The following is a 21082-nucleotide window of genomic DNA, read 5'->3' as shown; positions in this document are numbered from 1 at the left end:
TTAAAACTTTTGTAAACAATCCATGATTACATGTTTACATTCTACAATATGTCATTTAAGAGATATCAATCCATTTCTCTTAAATTGTTTGATGTTTACCCAATTTCAATCAGTATAAAGTCACTTTCATCATGGATTATGAATCATAAATCACATAATAGTTAATACAAAGAGTATTTCTGTGATAAGAGAGTCCAATGCTTGGGAAATCGGTCAGAATATAAACAATTTTTGGCGGAGTGCTTTTTCATTAAGTGGGAAGTCACTTTCATCATGGATCATGAATCATAAGTCACATAATAATACAAAGAGCATTCCGGTGATAAGAGAGTCCAAAGCTCTGGAAATCGGTCAGAATATAAACAATGTTTGGCGGAGTGCTTTTTCAGTTTGCGAACAATGTTGGTTCTTATCGGTTTGATTGTCGGTGTGCTCACCCTCGCCACATGGTGGGTCCACCAGAACTTTACGTATTGGAAGCGTCGCGGCATTCCCCACGATCCGCCCCAGCTGATCTTGGGAAACACCAAGGAGTTGATGAAAACCCTTCACTTGGCTGAACTTATCAAACAGACCTACGTGAAATACAAGAACAAGACCAATGGACCATTTGTGGGATTCTATGTTTATATCAAGAAGTTTGTGATAATCACCGATATCGATTTTGTGAAGACCGTCTTGATACGGGAGTTTGACAAATTCCACGATCGAGGTGTGTTCCACAACGAAAAAGATGATCCGTTGACCGCCAATTTGACGACCATCGAGGGTCAAAAGTGGAGAACTTTGCGACAGAAACTCACTCCTACCTTTACGTCTGGAAAAATGAAGAATATGTTCCCGCTGGTGCAGGATGTGGGCGATGAGCTGGTTCGGGTGTTTTCCGAAAAAATCGAGTCCACACCAACCACGCTGGAGATCACGGATTTGTTGGCTCGTTTCACGGCCGATGTGATTGGAGTTTGTGCTTTCGGCCTGGACTGCAACAGCCTTCGCGATCCCAAGGCGGAGTTCGTTCGAATGGGTAATTCGGCGATCACTGAGCGTCGACATGGCAAGCTGGTCCACATGCTCCTCTTCGGAGCTCCGAAGCTAAGCGCCAAGCTGGGCATTAAGAGTCTCCTCCAGCCCGTCGAGGACTTCTACATGAACATCATTAGGGACACCATCGACTATCGGGTGAAGAACAATGTGAAGCGAAACGACTTCATGGACATGCTGATCGAAATGAAGCTTAAATACGATAATGGAAACAAGGAAGAGGGAATCACCTTCAATGAGCTTGCTGCCCAGGCCTTTATATTCTTCCTGGCTGGCTTTGAGACGAGCTCTACGACGATGGGATTCGCTCTCTATGAACTGGCTTGCAACCCGGAAATCCAAGACAAAGCTAGGAAGGAAGTGGACTGTGTTCTGGCCAAACATAATGGCAAACTCGACTACGACAGTATGAAGGAGATGACCTTCCTGGAAAAAGTAATTGATGGTAAAGATTTTGTTATTTTCTGGATATTTTAAGGCCTTTTCTAACACGCTTTCTTTTCAGAAACCCTAAGGAAGCACCCAGTGGTTGCACACTTGGTTCGAACCACAACGAAAACCTATGTACCCAGCAATCCCAAATACACCATTGAAGAGGGAACTGGAGTCTTGATTTCAACCTTGGGTATCCACCATGATCCGGAATTTTATCCAGAGCCGGAAAAGTTCATTCCGGAACGCTTCGACGAGGAGCAGATCCAACAGCGTCCTGCTTGCACCTACCTGCCATTTGGAGACGGACCTCGGAACTGTATTGGCCTTCGATTTGGACGGATGCAGGTTATTGTTGGAATGGCGCTACTCCTCCATAACTTTAGGTTCGAGTTGCACCCCACAAAGACCACAATCCCATTAAAATTCAAACTAAATAGCATTCTTCTAAGTGCCGAGGGTGGAATTCACCTGAATGTCACCAAGCTAGTCACCTAAAAAGATTAGAAACGACTTAATTGATAATTGTTCCAACAATGAGTCACTGGGACATACAATGCTTCGTTAAATAAATCAATAAAGTTGCCAAAATCAAAGAATGTAATCGCAACCGACAAACATACGTAGTATTTATGATAATTCATGTCATTAGCTTCTGTACTTGAACTTTATCAGAAACTGGCTGTCAACAATAATGAGTTTGTCGGCGGTCACTGTTCCGTACTTTTTCAAATGTATTTTTAAATCTGTTATACAATATGTGCAGTCATAGTTTTTAATTACAATCAAGTCGAGACCTCGATTGTTTAAAAGTGATGTAATCCCACATGCCAGCTTTATTTATTTCTGAATAAAGCTTACATTAAACTCGTTCCACTTTTAAGTAAATACCAGATTCACTTGAAATGAGAAAAGTCTCCTTGCTGTACTTCATTGGAATGGTAGTCTCCTCGCAGATGGAGAATTTAAAGTCCTTGATCAGGAGGGCTAGGCCAATGCGGGCTTGCATTTGGCCGAAACGCATTCCAATGCAGTTCCTAGGACCATCCCCGAACGGAAGCCATTCCACGGAATCGCGTTCCTTAACCCTCTCCGGCAGAAAGTGGTCTGGGTTGAAGACATTAGGATTGGGATACAATTTCTCATCGCGATGCATGGCTCCACAGGGAATCAGGACCGGCATTCCTTTTTCGATGACGTACTTTGGATTATCCGGAACCACATAGTCCTCAAGACACTCACGGTTCAAGATTGGAAGTACGGTATAGAGGCGAAGGGTTTCTGTTGAAGGTAAAAGATTAGTGTCTATTCTCATTTTCTTTTGTAGAAATACTTACCAGACAAGACCTGGTCTAAATAGACCAAATCCTTCATATTCTCATATGAAAGCTCGCTGCTTTTGCCAAAGACCTCGTTGCATTCTTTCCGCACCCGGTCTTGGATGTCCTGGTGCTGGGCCAGCTCGTAAAGGGCAAATCCCATGGTGGTCGATGATGTCTCGAAGCCTGCCGCAAAGAACACAAATGCCTGAGCTGCCATTTGCTCGATTGTCAAGTTCACACTTTCTCCAGTCTCGGATTTGGTTAGGGGACTGTTTTTAAGATCTATTAGTTGATCCATGAAGTCGTTGCGTCGAATCTTGTTCTGCTCCCTGAAACTGACCGTCTCCCTGACGATTCGCAGGAAGAAGTGTTCCACTTCCTCTTTGGTTATCTTCATGTGCAGACGTCGGGCCAAGTTGGGAAAGCTATTGATGAATGCGATTCCCAGAGGCCCATGCCGCTGGTCCGTAACAGCTTTTCGGCCCATATTCCGGAACTCGGCATTCGGGTCCTTAAGACTGCTGCACTCGATCCCAAAGGCACATGTGCCAATCACGTCGGTGGTGAAGCGAGCCAGCAGATCCTTTACCTCCACAATATTGTTCTTGTCCAGGGTCTGTCCGAAAACCTCTGTGAACTCGTGACCCACCTTCACCACAGTGGGAAACATGTACTTCATTTTTCCGGAGGTAAACGTGGAAGATAGTTTGTTTCTCATGGACTTCCACTTCTGGCCGTCCAGCATGAAAAGGTGCCCGGACAATGGATCGTCCTCTGTGTTGTGATAAAAGCCACGATCCGTAAACTTGTTAAACTCTCTAATCAAGATCAGTTTGGCCAGCGAAGGTTCTAGGACGAAGACAGCTGGTTTTTGGAACCAATAGAAGCCGGCAAAGGGTCCAGATCCCCGAAACTTCTTATAGTAATCTGTCCAAATGTCGCAAAACGATCGCTTGGATTGGACGCCACCCAGGCTCCCCAACAGGATGTGGGGCTCTTCGCATGGGATTCCCGCATTTTTCCAGTAATTCAAGGTGCGCCGCCATCTGACCAAAAGGTAAGTGATGAGCAAAACTACAGCTGATATGAGGAAAGCCTGGACTCCCATGACGTCAGAGTAGCGATAAAAAAAGCCGGCGGCTAGCAGCAGAAGCATATGGTATCTCGTCTGCCTTCGAAAACTCACTGAGCGCCCAGAGCTTTTTCACCCAATAGATAAAGCTGAAAAGTGAGAAAGCCAACGTACTCTTCCAATATAATATATATATATATTGTATCTTTATTGCGCGTTTGAAATTAATAATTATTGTGGCGAGAAATGAAGGCTTTTTCTCTATTCTGGTTGATTTTTGTCAAGTTCCATTTGGATTAACCTTATCTACCTCAACATAATTTCGTAGAGCATAGGTCACGATTGGTTGGTTTAAGTAACAAGGGGTTATTGGACACGTTTAACTTGTAGAAAAATACCGGATTCACTTGCCACAAGATAGTGTTTCTTGTTGTACTCCATGGGTATTGTTGTCTTATCGCACACCGAGAACTTGAAGTCCTTGATTAGCAGAGCCAATCCAATTCGCGTTTGCATTTGTCCAAATCGCATTCCGATGCAGTTCCTAGGACCATCTCCGAATGGCAGCCACTCCACGGAGTCTCTCTCCTTGACCCTATCCGCCGAAAAGTTGTCCGGATTGAAGACTTCTGGATTGGGATAGAATCTCTCATCGCGGTGTATGGCACTGCAAGGTATCAGAACAGGCATCCCCTTTTTGATCACATATTTGGGATTGTCGGGTACTGTAAAATCTTCAACGCACTCACGATTCAGGACAGGAAGGACTGTATAAAGGCGAAGGGTTTCTGAAAATTAAATTACCCTGAGGTCAAAAGATTTCTAAGTATATGGATTATAATGATGTCATTTACCAGCTATTATTTGATCAAGGTAGACTAGTTCTGTCATGCTTTCATACGACAAAGTGTCATTGTGTCTTCTAAGCACCTCCCGGCACTCTTCCCGAGCTCGATCCTGAATATCCTGATGCTGGGCCAACTCATACAAAGCGAATCCCATAGTGGTCGAAGAGGTTTCAAATCCAGCCGCAAAAAATACAAAAGCCTGGGCTGCCATCTCCTCGATGGTCAGGCTGACAGTCTCTCCAGTTTCGGATTTGAGTGATTGGTTGTTTTTAAGATCTATTAGCTGGTCCATGAAGTCGTTCCGACGTATATGGTTTTCTTCCCTAAAGGCCACTGTTTCCCTGACTATTCGCAGGAAGAAATCCTCGATGGGCTGGGCCGTCAGCTTCAAGTGCAATCGTCGCGATAGATTCGGAAAACTGCTAAGAAATGCCACGCCCAGGGGACCATGGCGTTGTTCTGTCATGGATCTTCCTCCCATTACACGGAACTCTGCATTGGGATCCTTCAAGCTGCTGCACTCGATGCCAAAGGCACATGTGCCAATAACATCCGTGGTGAATCGGCAGAGCAAGTCCTTAACTTCAACAATCTCTTCCTTATCCACCGACTGGCCAAAGACATCAATGAACTCGTGACCCACCTTCACTATTGTGGGGAACATGTACTTCATTTTTCCGGAAGTAAATGTGGATGACAGTTTGTGTCTCATAGTTCTCCATTTTGGACCATCCAGCGTAAAAAGATGTCCCGACAACGGATCGTCTTCCTCGTTGTGATAGAATCCTCGGTCCGTAAACTTGTTGAACTCCTTGATCAGGATGAGCTTGGCCAGGGATGTGTCCAGTACAAAGACAGCAGGTCTGTAAAACCAAAAGAAACCGGCAAAAGGTCCAGTACCCCTATACTTTGCGTAGTACTCTGACCAAATGTCGTTAAAAGACCGCCTGGTTGCCACGCCCGTCAAATTACCAAACAAAAAGTGCGGTTTATCGCAGGGGATCTCTAAGTTCTTCCAGTACTGTAGATTGCGACGCCATTTGTGTATAAGGTATGCGACTAGAACCGCAATAGCAGTGACTAGGAAAAGCTGTAAGCCCATTACATCAACCTCGATAGCTATGTAGGGGCAATTATAATTATTAATATTAAACAACTTAAACAAAACGACGCGCCTTTTCAAGTTCACAAAATGCACTGAATATGAAAAGCTCAATGGGCTTGCGAAATAATCTTTAAATACATACATCGAGTGAGAGAAGGAAAAAGAAAGAAAAGAACTCTTGTCAACAATTGTGATTGTAGAAAGACTCAATCTTATTTTATTGCTAGATTTGGACTCTCTTAGTTTTTTTATAAGAGAATATTGTTTTTTTTTATTAATAAATTGGTTCGCTTAATTTATTTTGACAGCCAAGACCTACCTCAATATAATTGGCTAAAACTTTTAAAATTTTAAAGTCCAAATTGTAAAACGAAAATTCCCCTTCGTGTACTATTAAATCAGCTTTATTATTAATCGAGAACTATCATTAGAATGAACTTGAACTTAAACAAATAATATAGACCTTCTAGCCATGTGGGTTGTAAACCGATCTCGCCAGATTAGATTCCAAATCAGCTGTATTTTGTTTCTTTTTTTAAGAGAAAATTCACAATATTTACTCGTGACTCTTTTAGATACAATTACTCTTTTGTATCTTACAGATAAAAAGTACAGAGAAAAGTTATGTGCCATATAAATCGTCATTAACTTGAATAAAAAGCTTTCTTCGGGCAAGAAACTTGTTGAATGCCACAAAAAAACTATAGTAAGCATGACAAGTACTTTTTCATTCATAAATTACGTCACATAGTTAAGCTGAAGAAAACAAATAAAATAATAAGAACTTTTTGGTAAATAAATTTGTTTTATATTATTTCTATACCAGTTTTAAAGAATGTTATGGCAATTGCAATATAGCGCTAAAATGTGAAATTCGCTACAATTAGTCGAAAATTTCAAAAACCGGTTAAAAATGCAAGCAACAATGACTGGCATTTTTGAAAATGCCCGATTTTATTAAAGATTTATTATTTAGGGCTTAACAATTTATAAAATATATACATTAGACATTAAGAATTTTATAGTTTACTTTTATGTTTGGGGGAACAGATTGTTTAAAAAAAATGCAAGTTAAGAATGACTGGTAAGTATGGTTCCTATCAATTCTTTCAACTATTTATCTTTAGTCATCGTTATTCGACAGATTAGATATTAAGAATATATAGAGCAGTAGTTAAAAAAATAAATTAAATTTAAATTCTTTTTTTTCTTTTATTCGTTATTTAAAATAGTTACACTTTAGAATACAGAATTGTGAAATTCAAATAAAAGTGGAGGTTTGAAATTCAGGAATTATTTTTTTACTTTTTAACCATGGATAAAACCAAGGATAACTTAAGGACTTTCTGTAAAAACTAAAAAAATCATGTAAATAATATACTGTTTACAAAAAAAATTATGAAATTTGAAAACGAATGATATATTTTATTACTAATATAATATAAATTAAATAATAAATAAATACCTGGAGTTAGTAATTTTGATCTTTAAATAGAGGTTTTGAAACCCCCAACAAAGATGCCAGGTAAGAGTGACTGGGAGTTTCTGTATCGAGGGTCTCTTTTTTTGGGCTCGTATCAAGAGAACCAGGTACCAGCTAAGAGAGTATCTAATCGCTCGAGTCGGTTCCTATAAAAGCCAAGCCAGCTGAAATAGTCAGTTAATAGTCTCGAGATGGCCGTTTTGATCGCACTCTTTGTGGCAGTGATCACACTCGTCGTGTGGTACGTGCACCAACATTTCAACTACTGGAAGAGGCGTGGTATTCCACACGATACCCCAAGTATTCCCTTTGGAAACACCAAAGAATTTATGAAAACAAAGCATATATCGCTACTCGCCGGGGAAGCGTACAAAAAGTACAAAAACAAGACCGATGGTCCGTTTGTTGGTTTTTACATGTATTTTAAAAAGTTTGTTATTCCAACGGATATTGATTTTGTAAAGACTGTGTTGATCCGCGAATTTGACAAGTTTCACGATCGCGGTATCTTCCACAACGAACGCGATGATCCTCTGAGCGGTAATCTAGTGAACATCGAAGGTCAAAAATGGAAGACTCTCCGCCAAAAGTTAACCCCCACATTTACGTCGGGTAAAATGAAGAACATGTTTCCCACTGTGCTGGTTGTGGGCGATGAACTGATTAAGGTTTTCGATGAAAAGATTTCCGCCAGTCCGGATGGATTGGAAATCACTGACCTCCTGGCTCGCTTCACCGCCGATGTCATCGGGAGCTGTGCCTTTGGCTTGGATTGCCATAGTCTGAAGGATCCCAAGGCTGAGTTTGTCAAAATGGGAGTATCTGCCATCACCGAACGCAGATATGGAAGAGCGTTGGACCTCTTCTTGTTCGGAGCTCCAAAACTGGCTGAAAAGCTGCGCATGAAGGCCAATGTCCAAAAGGTCGAGGATTTCTATATGAATATCATCAAGGACACAGTGGATTATCGAGTCAAGAACAATGTGAAGCGTAACGACTTCATGGACATGTTGATCGAGATGAAACTGAAGTACGATAATGGCAACAAACAGGATGGTCTCACATTCAATGAGATTGCCGCCCAGGCCTTCATATTCTTCCTGGCTGGTTTCGAGACGAGCTCCACGACCATGGGATTCGCCCTCTACGAGCTGGCCCTCAATCAGGATGTACAGGATAAGCTGAGACTGGAAATAAACAGTGTTTTAGAGAAACATAATGGAAAACTGAGTTACGATGTCATGCGGGAGCTGGTATATATGGAAAAGGTCATCGATGGTAAGCTTCCTAAATATTTTAAATAATCCTTAAATGCAACGGTATAATTTATCTTTTAGAAACCATGAGGAAACGCCCCGTGGTTGGTCATTTGATTCGTATTTCAACTCAACGCTACGAGGATAGCAATCCAAAATATTACATTGAACCAGGTACTGGTGTCCTGGTGCCCTCATACGCTATCCACCACGATCCAGAGTTCTATCCGGAGCCGGAGAAGTTTATTCCGGAACGTTTCGACGAGGAGCAGATCAAGCAACGTCCGGCGTGTACCTTCCTACCTTTCGGAGATGGACCTCGCAACTGTATTGGCCTTCGGTTTGGCCGGATGCAGGTGATTGTTGGAATGGCTTTACTCATCCGGAACTTCAAGTTTGAAGTGCACCCCACCAAGACCCAAATTCCTCTCAAACACAGAGCTGACGATATTTTGTTCAGTGCCGAAAATGGCATTCATTTGAAAGTCAGCAAAGTTTGAGGTTTCGGAAAATGATGGAAACAGAATTGAAACTAATTAAGATAGAATGAAATTTTCAATGAGATGTAGAAAGATAATTATCGGGTTGCATTCATTATATGGAAATGCATTATGACTAATACACCAAGTTTAGATACAAAAAGCTTTACGTTTCAAGGCAGTGACCTCTATATGTGTATGCGAGAACATTTTTCCAAGCATGGGAATTAAAGGAAAAGCTTTTTGTTATTTAATACTAAAAAACCTACTATAGACATGTAATTAAAATAAACGTTTTTGAATAAATTATTATTTTAATTGTTATTATTATTTCATATATGAACATACGGGATTTTGCAAGGGGTCCCATCAGAAAAATTTGAAAAATCTGGATCAAAATTTTTGATTGAAGGTTTTGATGCAGATTGAAGGACAATCGAACTACAAATCATTTAACGTGTTCCTTTCTATGATCGGATGGAAATTGGCCAAGATATGGACTTGGTTAGGGGCTAAAATAAAAATCACGGATTTTGCAAGGGGTCCCATCAGAAAAATTTGAAAAATCTGGATCAAAGTTTTTGATGCAGATTGAAGGACAATCGAACTACAAATCGTTTAAGGTGTTCGTTTCTATGATCGGATGGAAATCGGCCAAGATATGGACTTGGTTTGGGGCTAAAATGGAAATCACGGATTTAGCAAGGGGTCCCATCAGAAAAATTTGAAAAATCTGGATCAAAGTTTTTGATTGAAGGTTTTGATGCAGATTGAAGGACAATCGAACTACAAATCGTTTAAGGTGTTCGTTCCTATGATGGAAATTCGTTCGGATGGAAATTGGCCAAGATATGGACTTGGTTTGGGGCTAAAATGGAAATCACGGATTTTGCAAGGGGTCCCATCAAAAAAATTTGAAAAATCTGGATCAAAATTTTTGATTTAAGTTGTTGATGCAGATTGAAGGACAATCAAACTACAAATCGTTTAAGGTGTTCGTTAATATGATCGGATGGAAATTGGCCAAGATATTGACTTGGTTTGGGGCTAAAATGGAAATCACGGATTTTGCAAGGGGTCCCATCAGAAAAATTTGAAAAATCGGGATCAAATTTTTTGATTGAAGGTTTTGATGCAGATTGAAGGAAAATCAAATTAAAAATCGTTTAAGGCATTCCTTCCTATGATCGGATGGAAATTGGCCAAGATATGGACTTAACTTGGAGCTAAAATGGAAATCACGGATTTTGCAAGGGGTCCCATCAGAAAAATTTGAAAAATCTGGATCAAAATTTTTGATTGAAGGTTTTGATGCAGATTGAAGGACAATCGAACTACAAATCGTTTAAGGTGTTCGTTCCTATGATCGGATGGAAATTGGCCAAGATATGGACTTAACTTGGAGCTAAAATGGAAATCACGGATTTTGCAAGGGGTCCCATCAGAAAAATTTGAAAAATCTGGATCAAAATTTTTGATTGAAGGTTTTGATGCAGATTGAAGGACAATCGAACTACAAATCGTTTAAGGTGTTCGTTCCTATGATCGGATGGAAATCGGCCAAGATATGGACTTGGTTTGGGGCTAAAATGGAAATCACGGATTTAGCAAGGGGTCCCATCAGAAAAATTTGAAAAATCTGGATCAAAGTTTTTGATTGAAGGTTTTGATGCAGATTGAAGGACAATCGAACTACAAATCGTTTAAGGTGTTCCTTCCTATGATCGGATGGAAATTGGCCAAGATATGGACTTGGTTTGGGGCTAAAATGGAAATCATGGATTTTGCAAAGGGTCCCATCAAAAAAATTTGAAAAATCTGGATCAAATTTTTTGATTTAAGGTTTTGATGCAGATTGAAGGACAATCGAACTACAAATCGTTTAAGGTGTTCGTTCCTATGATCGGATGGAAATTGGCCAAGATATGGACTTGGTTTGGGGCTAAAATGGAAATCACGGATTTTGCAAGTGGTTTCATCAGAAAAATTTGAAAAATCTGGATCAAATTTTTTGATTGAAGGTTTTGATGTAGATTGAAGGACAATCGAACTACAAATCGTTTAAGGTGTTCGTTCCTATGATGGAAATTCGTTCGGATGGAAATTGGCCAAGATATGGACTTGGTTTGGGGCTAAAATGGAAATCACGGATTTTGCAAGGGGTCCCATCAAAAAAATTTGAAAAATCTGGATCAAAATTTTTGATTTAAGTTGTTGATGCAGATTGAAGGACAATCAAACTAAAAATCGTTTAAGGTATTCCTTTTAAGATATGGGCTTGGTTTGGGGCTAAAACGGAAATTCTGATGAATCGAACAACAAAACATTTAAGGTATTTCGCTAATGGATGCGATGCAAATTGACAAAACTTGTAAGAAACGAATTTTTAAATTCTATATTTACATGTAAAGTTGAATCTTAGTCAATTTACAAAATTGTGTGTAGCCTACTCTTAGGCCTCTTTATTTTCTTAAAATAAATAAATAATAACAATATCGTCAGTACTAAAATAATATTTTCTGAGGTAGTTACGAGTTAAGTGGCAAAAATGCAAATCATTATTTAAAGTCAAGTTAACAAAAATAAGTAAATCTGATGAAATTTCAACAGGTGTTTCAATTTTTTTCTGGGAAATCGAATCTGATAATAGTCCCATCTATCTTGACGTACTTCTAAGTTTAATGAAAATACATATGGGTTGATCTCTTGGTTGAAAATTTTTCAATCGGTTTTATATACTTTTATTAAATAATATTTTTATAAGAATTACACACGTTCCACCTTAAGATAAATTCCAGATTCACTGCCTATGAGGAATAATTTTTTATCGAACTTCATGGGAATAGTTGTCTGACTGCAAACGGAGAACTTAAAGTTCTTGATGAGGAGCGCCAGGCCAATGCGGCTTTGCATTTGGCCAAAACGCATTCCAATGCAATTGCGGGGGCCATCTCCGAATGGAAGCCATTCAACAGAGTCGCGATTCCTGACTCGTTCTGGAGAGAAGTTGTCCGGATCAAATGTGTCAGGGTTGGGGTAAAATCGCTCGTCTCTATGCATTGCTCCGGCGGGGATTATAATAGGCATTCCTTTCTTGATCACATACTTGGGATTCTCGGGGACTACATAGTCCTCAAGGCATTCGCGGTTCAGGACTGGAAGGACTGTGTATAAGCGAAGAGTTTCTGCAAAAAAAATCTAGTTAGTCAGGCTTTCACGAATATTTGTTTTGTTTTGTTACCAGATATAACCTGGTCGAGATAGACCAGTTCCTTAATGCTCTCGTATGTTAACTCTCCATTAAACTTTTGGCCAACCTCCTGTAACTCCTTTCTTACACGATCCTGAATATCTTGATGCTGGGCTAACTCGTACAAGGCGAATCCCATTGTGGTCGAGGAAGTCTCAAAACCAGCAGTAAAGAATACAAATGCCTGAGCTGCCACCTCTTCAATGGTCAGATTGACATTCTCTCCGTTTTCGGATTTCATTAGTGGGTTGTTTTTTAAATCGATCAACTGATCCATAAAGTCATTTCGCCGGATGTTGTTTTGCTCTCGGAAGCTCACCGTTTCCCGGACGATGCGCATGAAGAACTTTTCAATGGGCTCCGCGGTAGTCTTCATGCCAAGGCGTCGAGCAAGATTAGGGAAACTGTTAACGAATCCCATAGCCATGGAACTTAGACGTTGTTCCGTCAAGGATCGACGACCCATGACCCGGAACTCGGCCTCGGGATCTTTCAGGCTGCTGCACTCGATGCCAAAGGCACAGGTGCCAATCACATCTGTAGTGAATCTGGCCAACAACTCCTTGACCTCAACGATGGAGGATTGGTCCACCATTTCGGAGAAAACATCGGTAAACTCATAACCCACCTTGATGACGGTAGGAAACATGTACTTCATTTTTCCGGAGGTAAAGGTGGGTGATAGCTTGGTGCGCATTGATTTCCACTTCTGGCCATCCAGCAGAAACAACTGACCCGATAATGGATCATCCTTGGTGTTGTGGTAGAAGCCCCGGTCCGTGAACTTGTTGAAATCCTTGATGAGAATGTTCTTGGCGAGGGATGGCTCCAAAACAAAGGCCGCAGGTCGACGGAACCAGTAGAATCCGGCAAAGGGCCCGGTGCCGCGAAACTTTTTGTAGTAACCCATCCAGACGTCATTAAACGATCTCTTGGTCAGCAATCCCTTTAAGCTTCCCATTAGTAGGTCCGGTTCCTCGCAAGGAATACCTTCATTCTGCCAATACTTCATGGTTTGGCGTATCTTCACCAAAAGATAGACAAGAAGCGCCAGAAACGCAATGAACAAAACCGTACCAACAGCCATGGTTAGCTTTATACTTTGTTTTCACGTCGAATATTTATTTATTATTGAAACACTCGGCAAACCTGTTCGCTGTTCGTAGCCAACTGACTGCCGCAAAGCTTTTTGGCCGCGTTTTAATAGTAAAACTTGGCAAAACATGGTAGTCATTGTGACCGGCAAACAATGTTCCAGGTTCCATAATCTTGGGGGACTCACAAGCTGATAAGTTGCCTATGAATTCCATAACCGATTAAAAAATACCTCTTAACGATTATAAGTATGGCAAATTTATTCAAACGTATATAGTCTAATGGAATCACAAAGTTCGAGCATTCTCAGAGCGTACCTCTTGTAGGGACCTCTAGTTGGTAATATATTACAGCCGGAATGCAAAGTCGGGGTCCAGAGCCTATCCCAACTAAGTTCTAGTTTAATCTAGGCGAAATATGTAAACAAAAGGCCGCTTTTTAGCTATCGGTAATATTTGGCACAAAGTTGATGGCTTTTAATGAGATTATTGGGGGACTTTCTCCAGTTTAAGGTGAATGCCGTCCTTTACGCTGAGCACAAATGATTTGGGATCGTAGACTAGAGGATCGGGAGTTTGGGGGCAGGTGGAGAACTTAAAGTTCTTGATGAGTAGAGCAAGTCCAATGCGCGCCTGCATCTGGCCAAATCTCAGGCCAATGCAGTTCCGCGGACCATCTCCAAAGGGAAGCCAAGCTACTGAGGACCTGTTGGCCGATTCCTCGGGAGAGAATCTCTCAGGGCGGAACTCATAAGGCTCGGGGTAGATTTCCGGGTCGAGGTGGATAGCAGATGAGGGAATGATGACCGATTGGCCGGCTTCGATGACAAAGTTAGGGTGTCCTGGAACCACGTAGCGATTTTTTGCCATGCGATCCAGTTGGGGAACAATGGTGTACCGACGTAGAGTTTCTATAAAAGTTTAAATAGGTAAGTAAAAAACGCACTTTTGGGATTAACTTCATTCAGAACCTACCATTTATAACCTGGTGGAGGTAGTGGAGGTCCTTGATGCACTCGTAGGTGAGCTCGTGATTGTGCTGCACTAGCCCATCGTTGATTTCAGCTCTTAGCTTGTCTTGGACCTCGGGGTTCTTGGCCAACTCATACAAAGCATAGCCCATCGTGGACGAGGAGGTCTCGAACCCAGCAATGAAGAACACGAAGGCTTGGGCCAGCACTTCGTCCATGGTCAGGCCCTTGACCACCTCGCCGTTGTCCAGGGTCACTTCTTTTTTGTTCTTCATGTCGATCAGCATGTCCATGAAGTCATTCCGGTTTATCTTTTCCTTTTCGCGATAAGTCACTGTCTCCGTTACAATGCGACGGTAAAAGTCCTGAATTGGTTGGGCAGTTCTCACAAAGCCCAGTTTCTTGGCCAACTTTGGATAGGTTCGCATGAATCCCAATACCAAGGGACCATGGCGCTTTTCCACTAGGGCTCGCTTTCCAAAATGCAGGAACTCGGCCTCCTCATCCCGCAAGCTGTTGCACTGGATGCCAAAAGCACAGGTGCCGATCACATCCACCGTGAACCGGGCCACCAGATCACGGATGTCCAGGACCGATTTCTGCTGCACTTTTTCATTCATCACAGCGATGAATTCGTTGGCCACTGAAACCACTGTGGGATACATGTACTTCATTTTCCCAGAAGTGAAGGTCGATGATAGTTTGCTGCGAAGTAACCGCCACTGGGGTCCATCCAGGTTGAAGAGATGTGCCGAAATGGGGTCATCCTTCTCATTGTAGAACAGCCCCTTGTCGGAGAAGTTGGAAAAGTCCTTTATCAGGATGTGCTTGGCCAGCTCCTGGTCCTTGACGAAAGCAGCGGGTTTTTGGAATATATAGAAACCCACAAAAGGGGCTTTGACCTCCCGGAACTTGTTGTAGTGATCGCGTAAGATTTCGTGAAAGCCTCTTGTCTTCAACAGTCCCTGAAGGTTTCCTCTCACAGGATGGGGAGGATCGTACGGGATACCGCGGCGTTTGAAGTAAGTCAACCGTCGATGGACGATATAGGTGACGATGGCCAACAGCGCGATCGCCACTTGGAAGAGAATGTATGTTAGATCCATGTTGTGTTTGAAGCTCTTCGCAAACGACTGACTCGCTGGCAAACAGTCTCAGCCTTTAAAAGTAGAACCAAACCTGCTACTTTGCATGACGGAGCAGAAATTGTGAGGGGAATGAAAAGCGAGAGTTAATCACAACGCTGTGTTTACTTTTTGCTACAAACTATGAGCAAGCAAGACTCTTACAGTCATACCTGGCTATGGAGAATAGTAGTAAAACTTTTATAAAATAAACCTTCTCACACCTTTACATGCCATCTCAAATTTAATCTCCAGCTATTTCTATTTTATTTCTTATAAGATTTGTTGTCTAAAAATATTTTTATCTAAAGTACCTAATATACAAGTACTAATCTATGTTTTTTAGATTAGGGAGTTTCTACTGTTCTGAGTCTGGATGAGCGAGATACCTTATAATCTCGTGGCATTTTCCATATCAATTTCCTTACCCCAACTCATCGTTATAATGCTGGAAAGTTTTATTTAAGTCTGGCAGGGAACAAAACATTTGTTTAGGCTTGTGAGTCACTTTGTCGGATCTAATTTAATTTTACTCGCAAGGCGCTACCTACCCCAACAAAGCGAAAAAAACATTATCTTTGGTACAATTTCGGGGTTACTATCAAAGCCACATTAATCAGAGAATAGTGAGTCACACCTTTTGGATTTTAAGATGAATTCCTTCGGGAACACTGAGGGCAGTGGACCGCGGGTCGTAGACCAGAGGATCTGGGGTTTGGGGGCAGGTGGAGAACTTGAAGTTTTTGATCAGATAGGTCAGTCCAATGCGTGCCTGCATCTGTCCGAATCTTAGGCCGATGCAGTTCCGGGGACCATCGCCAAATGGCAACCAAGCAACGGCGGGACGGTTGGCCGACTCTTCCGGAGTAAACCTCTCAGGTCGGAATGCATAGGGATCCGGATAGATATCCGGGTCGTGATGAATAGCAGATGAGGGAATGATAATCGACTGACCAGCCTCGATAACAAACTTTGGGTGACCTGGAACCACATAGGGCTTGTTGGCCATACGATCCAACATGGGCACAATGGTGTATAAGCGAAGGGTTTCTGAAATGTTAATCATTAAAGTTTGGAACTACTATGAGGATGGTTATCTGTCTTACCATTTATTACCAGGTTCAGGTATTTAAGATCCCTGGTGCTCTCATAAGTAAGTTCATTATTGTATTTCTCCAGAACTTCTTCGATTTCCGCCCTCACCTTGTCTTGGATGTGGGGGTGTCTGGCCAACTCGTACAAAGCATAGCCCATGGTTGATGAAGAGGTCTCGAACCCAGCAATGAAGAACACGAAGGCTTGGGCCAGCACCTCGTCCATGGTCAGGCCTTTAACCACCTCCCCGTTGTCCAAGGTAACCTCATTCCTGTTCTTCATGTCGATCAGCATGTCCATGAAGTCATTCCGACGAATCCCTTCCTTTTCGCGATATGTCACTGTCTCCGTCACAATCCGACGGTAGAACTCTTGAATATGCGTAGCCGTTTTTATGAGACCCATTTTTCGGGCCAACTTGGGATAGCTCATCATTAGTCCCGTCAGCAGGGAACCATGTCGTCTGTCCACCAAAGCTCGCTTTCCAAACTGCAGGAACTCTGCCTTCTCATCCCGGAGGCTGTTGCACTGAAGTCCAAAGGCACAGGTGCCGATCACATCAACTGTGAACCGAGATACGAGGTCACGGATCTCCAGGACAGGCTTCTGCTGAACCTTTTCGTGCATCACCGTCATAAACTCATCAGCCACGGACACAACTGTGGGGAACATGAACTTCATCTTTCCGGAAGTGAACGTCGAAGACAACTTGTTGCGAAGTGTCCGCCACTGGGGACCATCCAGATTGAAGAGATGTGCTGAAATGGGGTCGTCCTTCTCATTGTAGAACAGTCCCTTGTCGGAGAAGTTGGAGAAGTCCTTGATCAGGATGTGCTTGGCTAGTTCCAGGTCCAAAATAAAAGCGGCTGGCTTTTGGAAGAAGTAGAAACCGACAAAGGGCACTTTAGAGTTCCGGTACTTGTCATAGAAGTCCTGGACGATCTGGTGTATGGTTCTGGTGCGGCCTAGACCATCCATATTTCCCTTCAGAAGATGCGGAGTATCATGGGGAATGCCACGACTTTTGAAGAATGTAACTCTGCGATGGATGAAGTAGGTGGCAATCGCTAGAAGAGCGACTACGACTTGGAAGAGTATGAAAGTCAATTCCATGGCTGCCTCCTAACAATGATTCTTTCATGTGAGAGGCTGGCTCCCTCCTTAAATACTTCTACAATCTATTGAGAAAGATGCAAACATTAAATGACAAGGCTGTTTCCTTTCCTGCTGCTCGCAGAGTGATATGAGGTTACTGCAACTTTCATGCCACAATAATAGTCATGATGATCGCAGCAAAAGCTTTTATAAAAATCTTTATCTGGTAGCCACTGTACGAGGCCAAGCCCCTCAGCTAATCAAACCCTTTGAGATCGTTCATCCTTATCTTCATTTCAGCAGCTATAATCCATCTATAAATGTATATTTTTAAGACGCTGCATTATGCATGAATATTCAATAGATCTGTCAACCATATTGAGGACGCTTTTCTCCTAAATAGGTTTGACGACTGATTAGATTTCAAGTTCGGATATCGCCATTACCAACAATTATTTAGCTTTTAGATTCTAGTTTTTATTGTTTAGCTTTGTGGGTGAGCTTTTCATTGTTAGCTGATTTTTTGTGCCATTTAAACGCTAATTGGGCGTACAATTTATCAGGTAACTGGGAAAATCATTCACAGAAACTCTGAATGTTTGTTGCAATAAAATATAAACGATAAAGTTTAGAACACTTTACCGCCTTGATGGACTTTTATAACCAGTATTTCCTTAAGTGACCAAAAATTATGTTTATTTCCATTATCAGGGACGATAAGAAACGAAAACGAACTTAAGGCGTTTAAAGTAGATAAGGTCAGTGGGTTCTATTAAGGTGACCATGGAAATGTCCTACAAAGATTGTTGTAAACTAATTTTGTTTGCAATTTACAGAAATTGGAGAAGTATTTCTGTATAAAACTATAGTAAAGTTCTTTCGAAGTTTGAAAATCGAAGAACTTTTCTAGCATACTCCATTCTAATATCATGTTTATGGTTTACAATGGAAAGCCCTACTATCAACTGCTTTGTTTATTCAGATTTTCGAAGTGCGTATAAACCAGAGCTGTCTGAGTGTCTTGTTGCGCCACCAACATTGAAAATAAAGTAATAACAATCATCTGTCTGGCCTGGCCTCACTCCGACGCCCACAGAACCAAGCCGACTACCGACCATATCGGAACCCAAACGCGCCTCAGTGTAGCGTACTCGACAAAAGCGGTAAAGAAACAAAAATGCTACAAAAAATAAAAATACATACGTATATAAATTAAAAGCTCGCACCTGGACAGGGGAGCGAGTTTCGTAAATAGTTACTTTTCTCAATCGCACTCTCAGTCGGAAAGCGCGCTTCGGTAATGAACGTAACCGCTCGAGAATTCCGTCCGGAACGATGCATTAGATCATCATCACGGGAGTGAAAAGGAGAGGATATAGCGGGCGGTCGGGCAGGAAGTGAAACTATAACTCATCCACCTCCCCAAACCCCTCCGAATCCGGTGATTACTCCAGCGTGTGACGTGCATGGATAACGTGATTCTGAATAAATAGTGCACAAAAAATTGAAAAAATTAAATCGGAAAAATGCAAAACATGTGGATAATTTTCCTGATCATTGGATTGGTGGTTTTCGGACTGCTGGTTCTTCTAATTATAGCGGCGCGGTATCAACGCGATTACTGGCGCTATCTGAACATTCCGCACGAGAGGCCCAAAAAGCTATGGCCCATTATTAGGCAAATAATGACGCAGACCCTGAGCACGGATTCCATGAAGGCGAAGCACTATGGCGACATCTACACCAAGTTCAAGGGCAGCGGTCCGTTCTGTGGCTTCTACGCTTTGCTGCAGCCCCGGGCCTTGATCCTTGATCGGGAGCTGATACGCCAGATCATGATCAAGGACTTTTGGAACTTCAATGATCGCGGCATGTATTGCAACCAAAAGTCGGATCCCCTTTCTGGGGACCTCTATGGCCTGAGGGGCGAGAGCTGGAAGGAGATGCGCCAGAAATTGGATCCCAGTTTCGAGGGGGATCGCATGTCCTGGCTGTATGGGTGCCTGTACGAGGAAGCGGAGCAACTGCTTCTCACCGTCAGCACTACCTTGATGAAGCAGCCTCATTCCACCATTCACATCCAGAAGATCATGCGGCGGTACGTCCTCTCTGCTCTGGCTAAGTGTGTCTTCGGGTTGGACGCCCAGCAGAGGCTCAAGTATCCCTTCGAAACGTTCGAGCAAATGACGGAGATGGCCCTGAATAGTCACAAACACGGTTACCTCATGAACCTGATGATGATCCGGTTTCCGAACTTTTGTCGGCTGTTGCGCTTTCGACGCACTCCCAAGCCGGTGGAGGAGTACTTCCTGGGTGTGTTGACCGATATTGTGGAGCAGCGAGAGAACTCCGGCGTCCAGAAGCAAGACTACCTGCAGCTTCTGGTGGGGGTTAAGGCCCAGGAGCTGATCACCCACAAGTACGAGGCGGACAAGGAGCTAAAGATACATCTTCAGAATGAACTGGCTGCCCATGCGGTTGTCTTTCTCAAGGCAGGATACGAACAGACAGCCAATGCACTATCCTACGTGCTGTATGAGCTGGCCCGACACCCGGAGCAACAGACCAGGGTCCGGGAGGAGGTCAAGAAGGCCACGGAGCGGCACGCTGGCAATCTCAGCTATGAGTGCATCCAGTCGCTGACCTTCTTGGGTCAGGTGATCCACGAAACCCTTCGGATGCACCCCATTACCCCTTATATTATGAGACGTACACTCAACAATTATCCGGTACCGGACCACCCGAAATACGTCCTGGTCAAGGAGCTGTTCCTCATCATTCCCACGCATGCCATACACCATGATCCAGACGTCTACCCGGACCCGGAAGAGTTCAAGCCGGATCGCTGGTCCGGGCCGAGAGACTCTCTGCAGGAGCAGGGCACCTGGTTCGGCTTTGGAGTGGGAGCTCGAAGCTGTATTGGCATTCAGTTTGCCCAAATACAATTGAAGTTGGCTCTGGCCCTGTTACTATCCGAATATGAATTCACCTTGAACTCCCGGAAGCCTCTGGTTGACCTGGAGGATGGAATAGCGTTGACCCTGACGCCCCTGGGTGTGATAGAGCCGGGAAACGAGGAGCGGGCAGTGTAAGCTAGAAGTTTGTGGCATAAGCCGAGTCTCTAGAATCCTCTTTAAAATCTTACTCACTTCCGTTTAATTCAAATTTAATTAAATGAGCAGTTTGCAACCAAAAAAGGCAACTCATTCGTAAACAAAAAATATATACACATAAAAAATCAAATAGAGATGAAGTTTATGCCAAAAAAAGCTTTAGCTTTATGACAAAAGAATTTACTCGATGAACAAAGTCTAGAAAGCAATATAAAACTCAGCATGGCAACTAACCAAATTAAAATTAAAAATAAAAATAAACAAATTTAAAATTAAAGGTCAGTTAATTATATAAGCCGAGA

At 42.5% G+C, this 21082-nt stretch overlaps 7 protein-coding genes across 7 annotated transcripts; 3 read left to right on the top strand and 4 right to left on the bottom strand.

Moving 5' to 3' along the window:
- Positions 1–380: 380 nt before the first annotated feature.
- On the top strand, positions 381–2083 carry LOC108133096 (probable cytochrome P450 6a20). The gene is made up of 2 exons (XM_017252850.3): positions 381–1486; positions 1547–2083. The coding sequence occupies exons 1-2, from the start codon at positions 400–402 to the stop codon at positions 1969–1971; spliced, it is 1512 nt and encodes a 503-aa protein (XP_017108339.2). The 5' UTR covers positions 381–399; the 3' UTR covers positions 1972–2083.
- A 100-nt stretch (positions 2084–2183) lies between these two features.
- LOC108133093 (cytochrome P450 6a9-like) lies at positions 2184–3990 on the bottom strand. Its single transcript, XM_017252847.3, has 2 exons — positions 2811–3990; positions 2184–2754 (listed from the first exon to the last, which is right to left on the bottom strand). The coding sequence occupies exons 1-2, from the start codon at positions 3949–3951 to the stop codon at positions 2336–2338; spliced, it is 1560 nt and encodes a 519-aa protein (XP_017108336.2). The 5' UTR covers positions 3952–3990; the 3' UTR covers positions 2184–2335.
- Positions 3991–4063: 73 nt separating this feature from the next.
- On the bottom strand, positions 4064–5896 carry LOC108133094 (cytochrome P450 6a9-like). The gene is made up of 2 exons (XM_017252848.3): positions 4722–5896; positions 4064–4655 (listed from the first exon to the last, which is right to left on the bottom strand). Exons 1-2 carry the CDS (start codon positions 5815–5817, stop codon positions 4234–4236), a joined length of 1518 nt encoding a protein of 505 aa, XP_017108337.2. The 5' UTR covers positions 5818–5896; the 3' UTR covers positions 4064–4233.
- Positions 5897–7494: 1598 nt separating this feature from the next.
- Cyp6a20 (Cytochrome P450 6a20) lies at positions 7495–9350 on the top strand. The gene is made up of 2 exons (XM_017253102.3): positions 7495–8581; positions 8641–9350. Exons 1-2 carry the CDS (start codon positions 7495–7497, stop codon positions 9057–9059), a joined length of 1506 nt encoding a protein of 501 aa, XP_017108591.2. The 3' UTR covers positions 9060–9350.
- Positions 9351–11790: 2440 nt separating this feature from the next.
- Positions 11791–15562, bottom strand: LOC108133079 (uncharacterized). Its single transcript, XM_070278327.1, has 4 exons — positions 14358–15562; positions 13879–14293; positions 12280–13388; positions 11791–12223 (listed from the first exon to the last, which is right to left on the bottom strand). The coding sequence occupies exons 1-4, from the start codon at positions 15457–15459 to the stop codon at positions 11805–11807; spliced, it is 3045 nt and encodes a 1014-aa protein (XP_070134428.1). The 5' UTR covers positions 15460–15562; the 3' UTR covers positions 11791–11804.
- A 516-nt stretch (positions 15563–16078) lies between these two features.
- Positions 16079–17975, bottom strand: Cyp6a8 (Cytochrome P450 6a8). Its single transcript, XM_043210440.2, has 2 exons — positions 16584–17975; positions 16079–16527 (listed from the first exon to the last, which is right to left on the bottom strand). Exons 1-2 carry the CDS (start codon positions 17683–17685, stop codon positions 16109–16111), a joined length of 1521 nt encoding a protein of 506 aa, XP_043066375.1. The 5' UTR covers positions 17686–17975; the 3' UTR covers positions 16079–16108.
- A 960-nt stretch (positions 17976–18935) lies between these two features.
- Cyp317a1 (Cytochrome P450 317a1) lies at positions 18936–21069 on the top strand. The gene has a single exon (XM_017252796.3). The coding sequence runs from the start codon at positions 19194–19196 to the stop codon at positions 20757–20759; it is 1566 nt and encodes a 521-aa protein (XP_017108285.1). The 5' UTR covers positions 18936–19193; the 3' UTR covers positions 20760–21069.
- The last annotated feature ends 13 nt before the right edge of the window (positions 21070–21082 follow it).

Source organism: Drosophila bipectinata, chromosome 2R (genome assembly GCF_030179905.1).
Source record: "Drosophila bipectinata strain 14024-0381.07 chromosome 2R, DbipHiC1v2, whole genome shotgun sequence".
Taxonomy (NCBI): Eukaryota; Metazoa; Arthropoda; class Insecta; order Diptera; family Drosophilidae; genus Drosophila; species Drosophila bipectinata.
The sequence above is the reverse complement of the archived record's forward strand: the minus strand, read 5'-3'. Positions and strand labels throughout refer to the sequence as shown.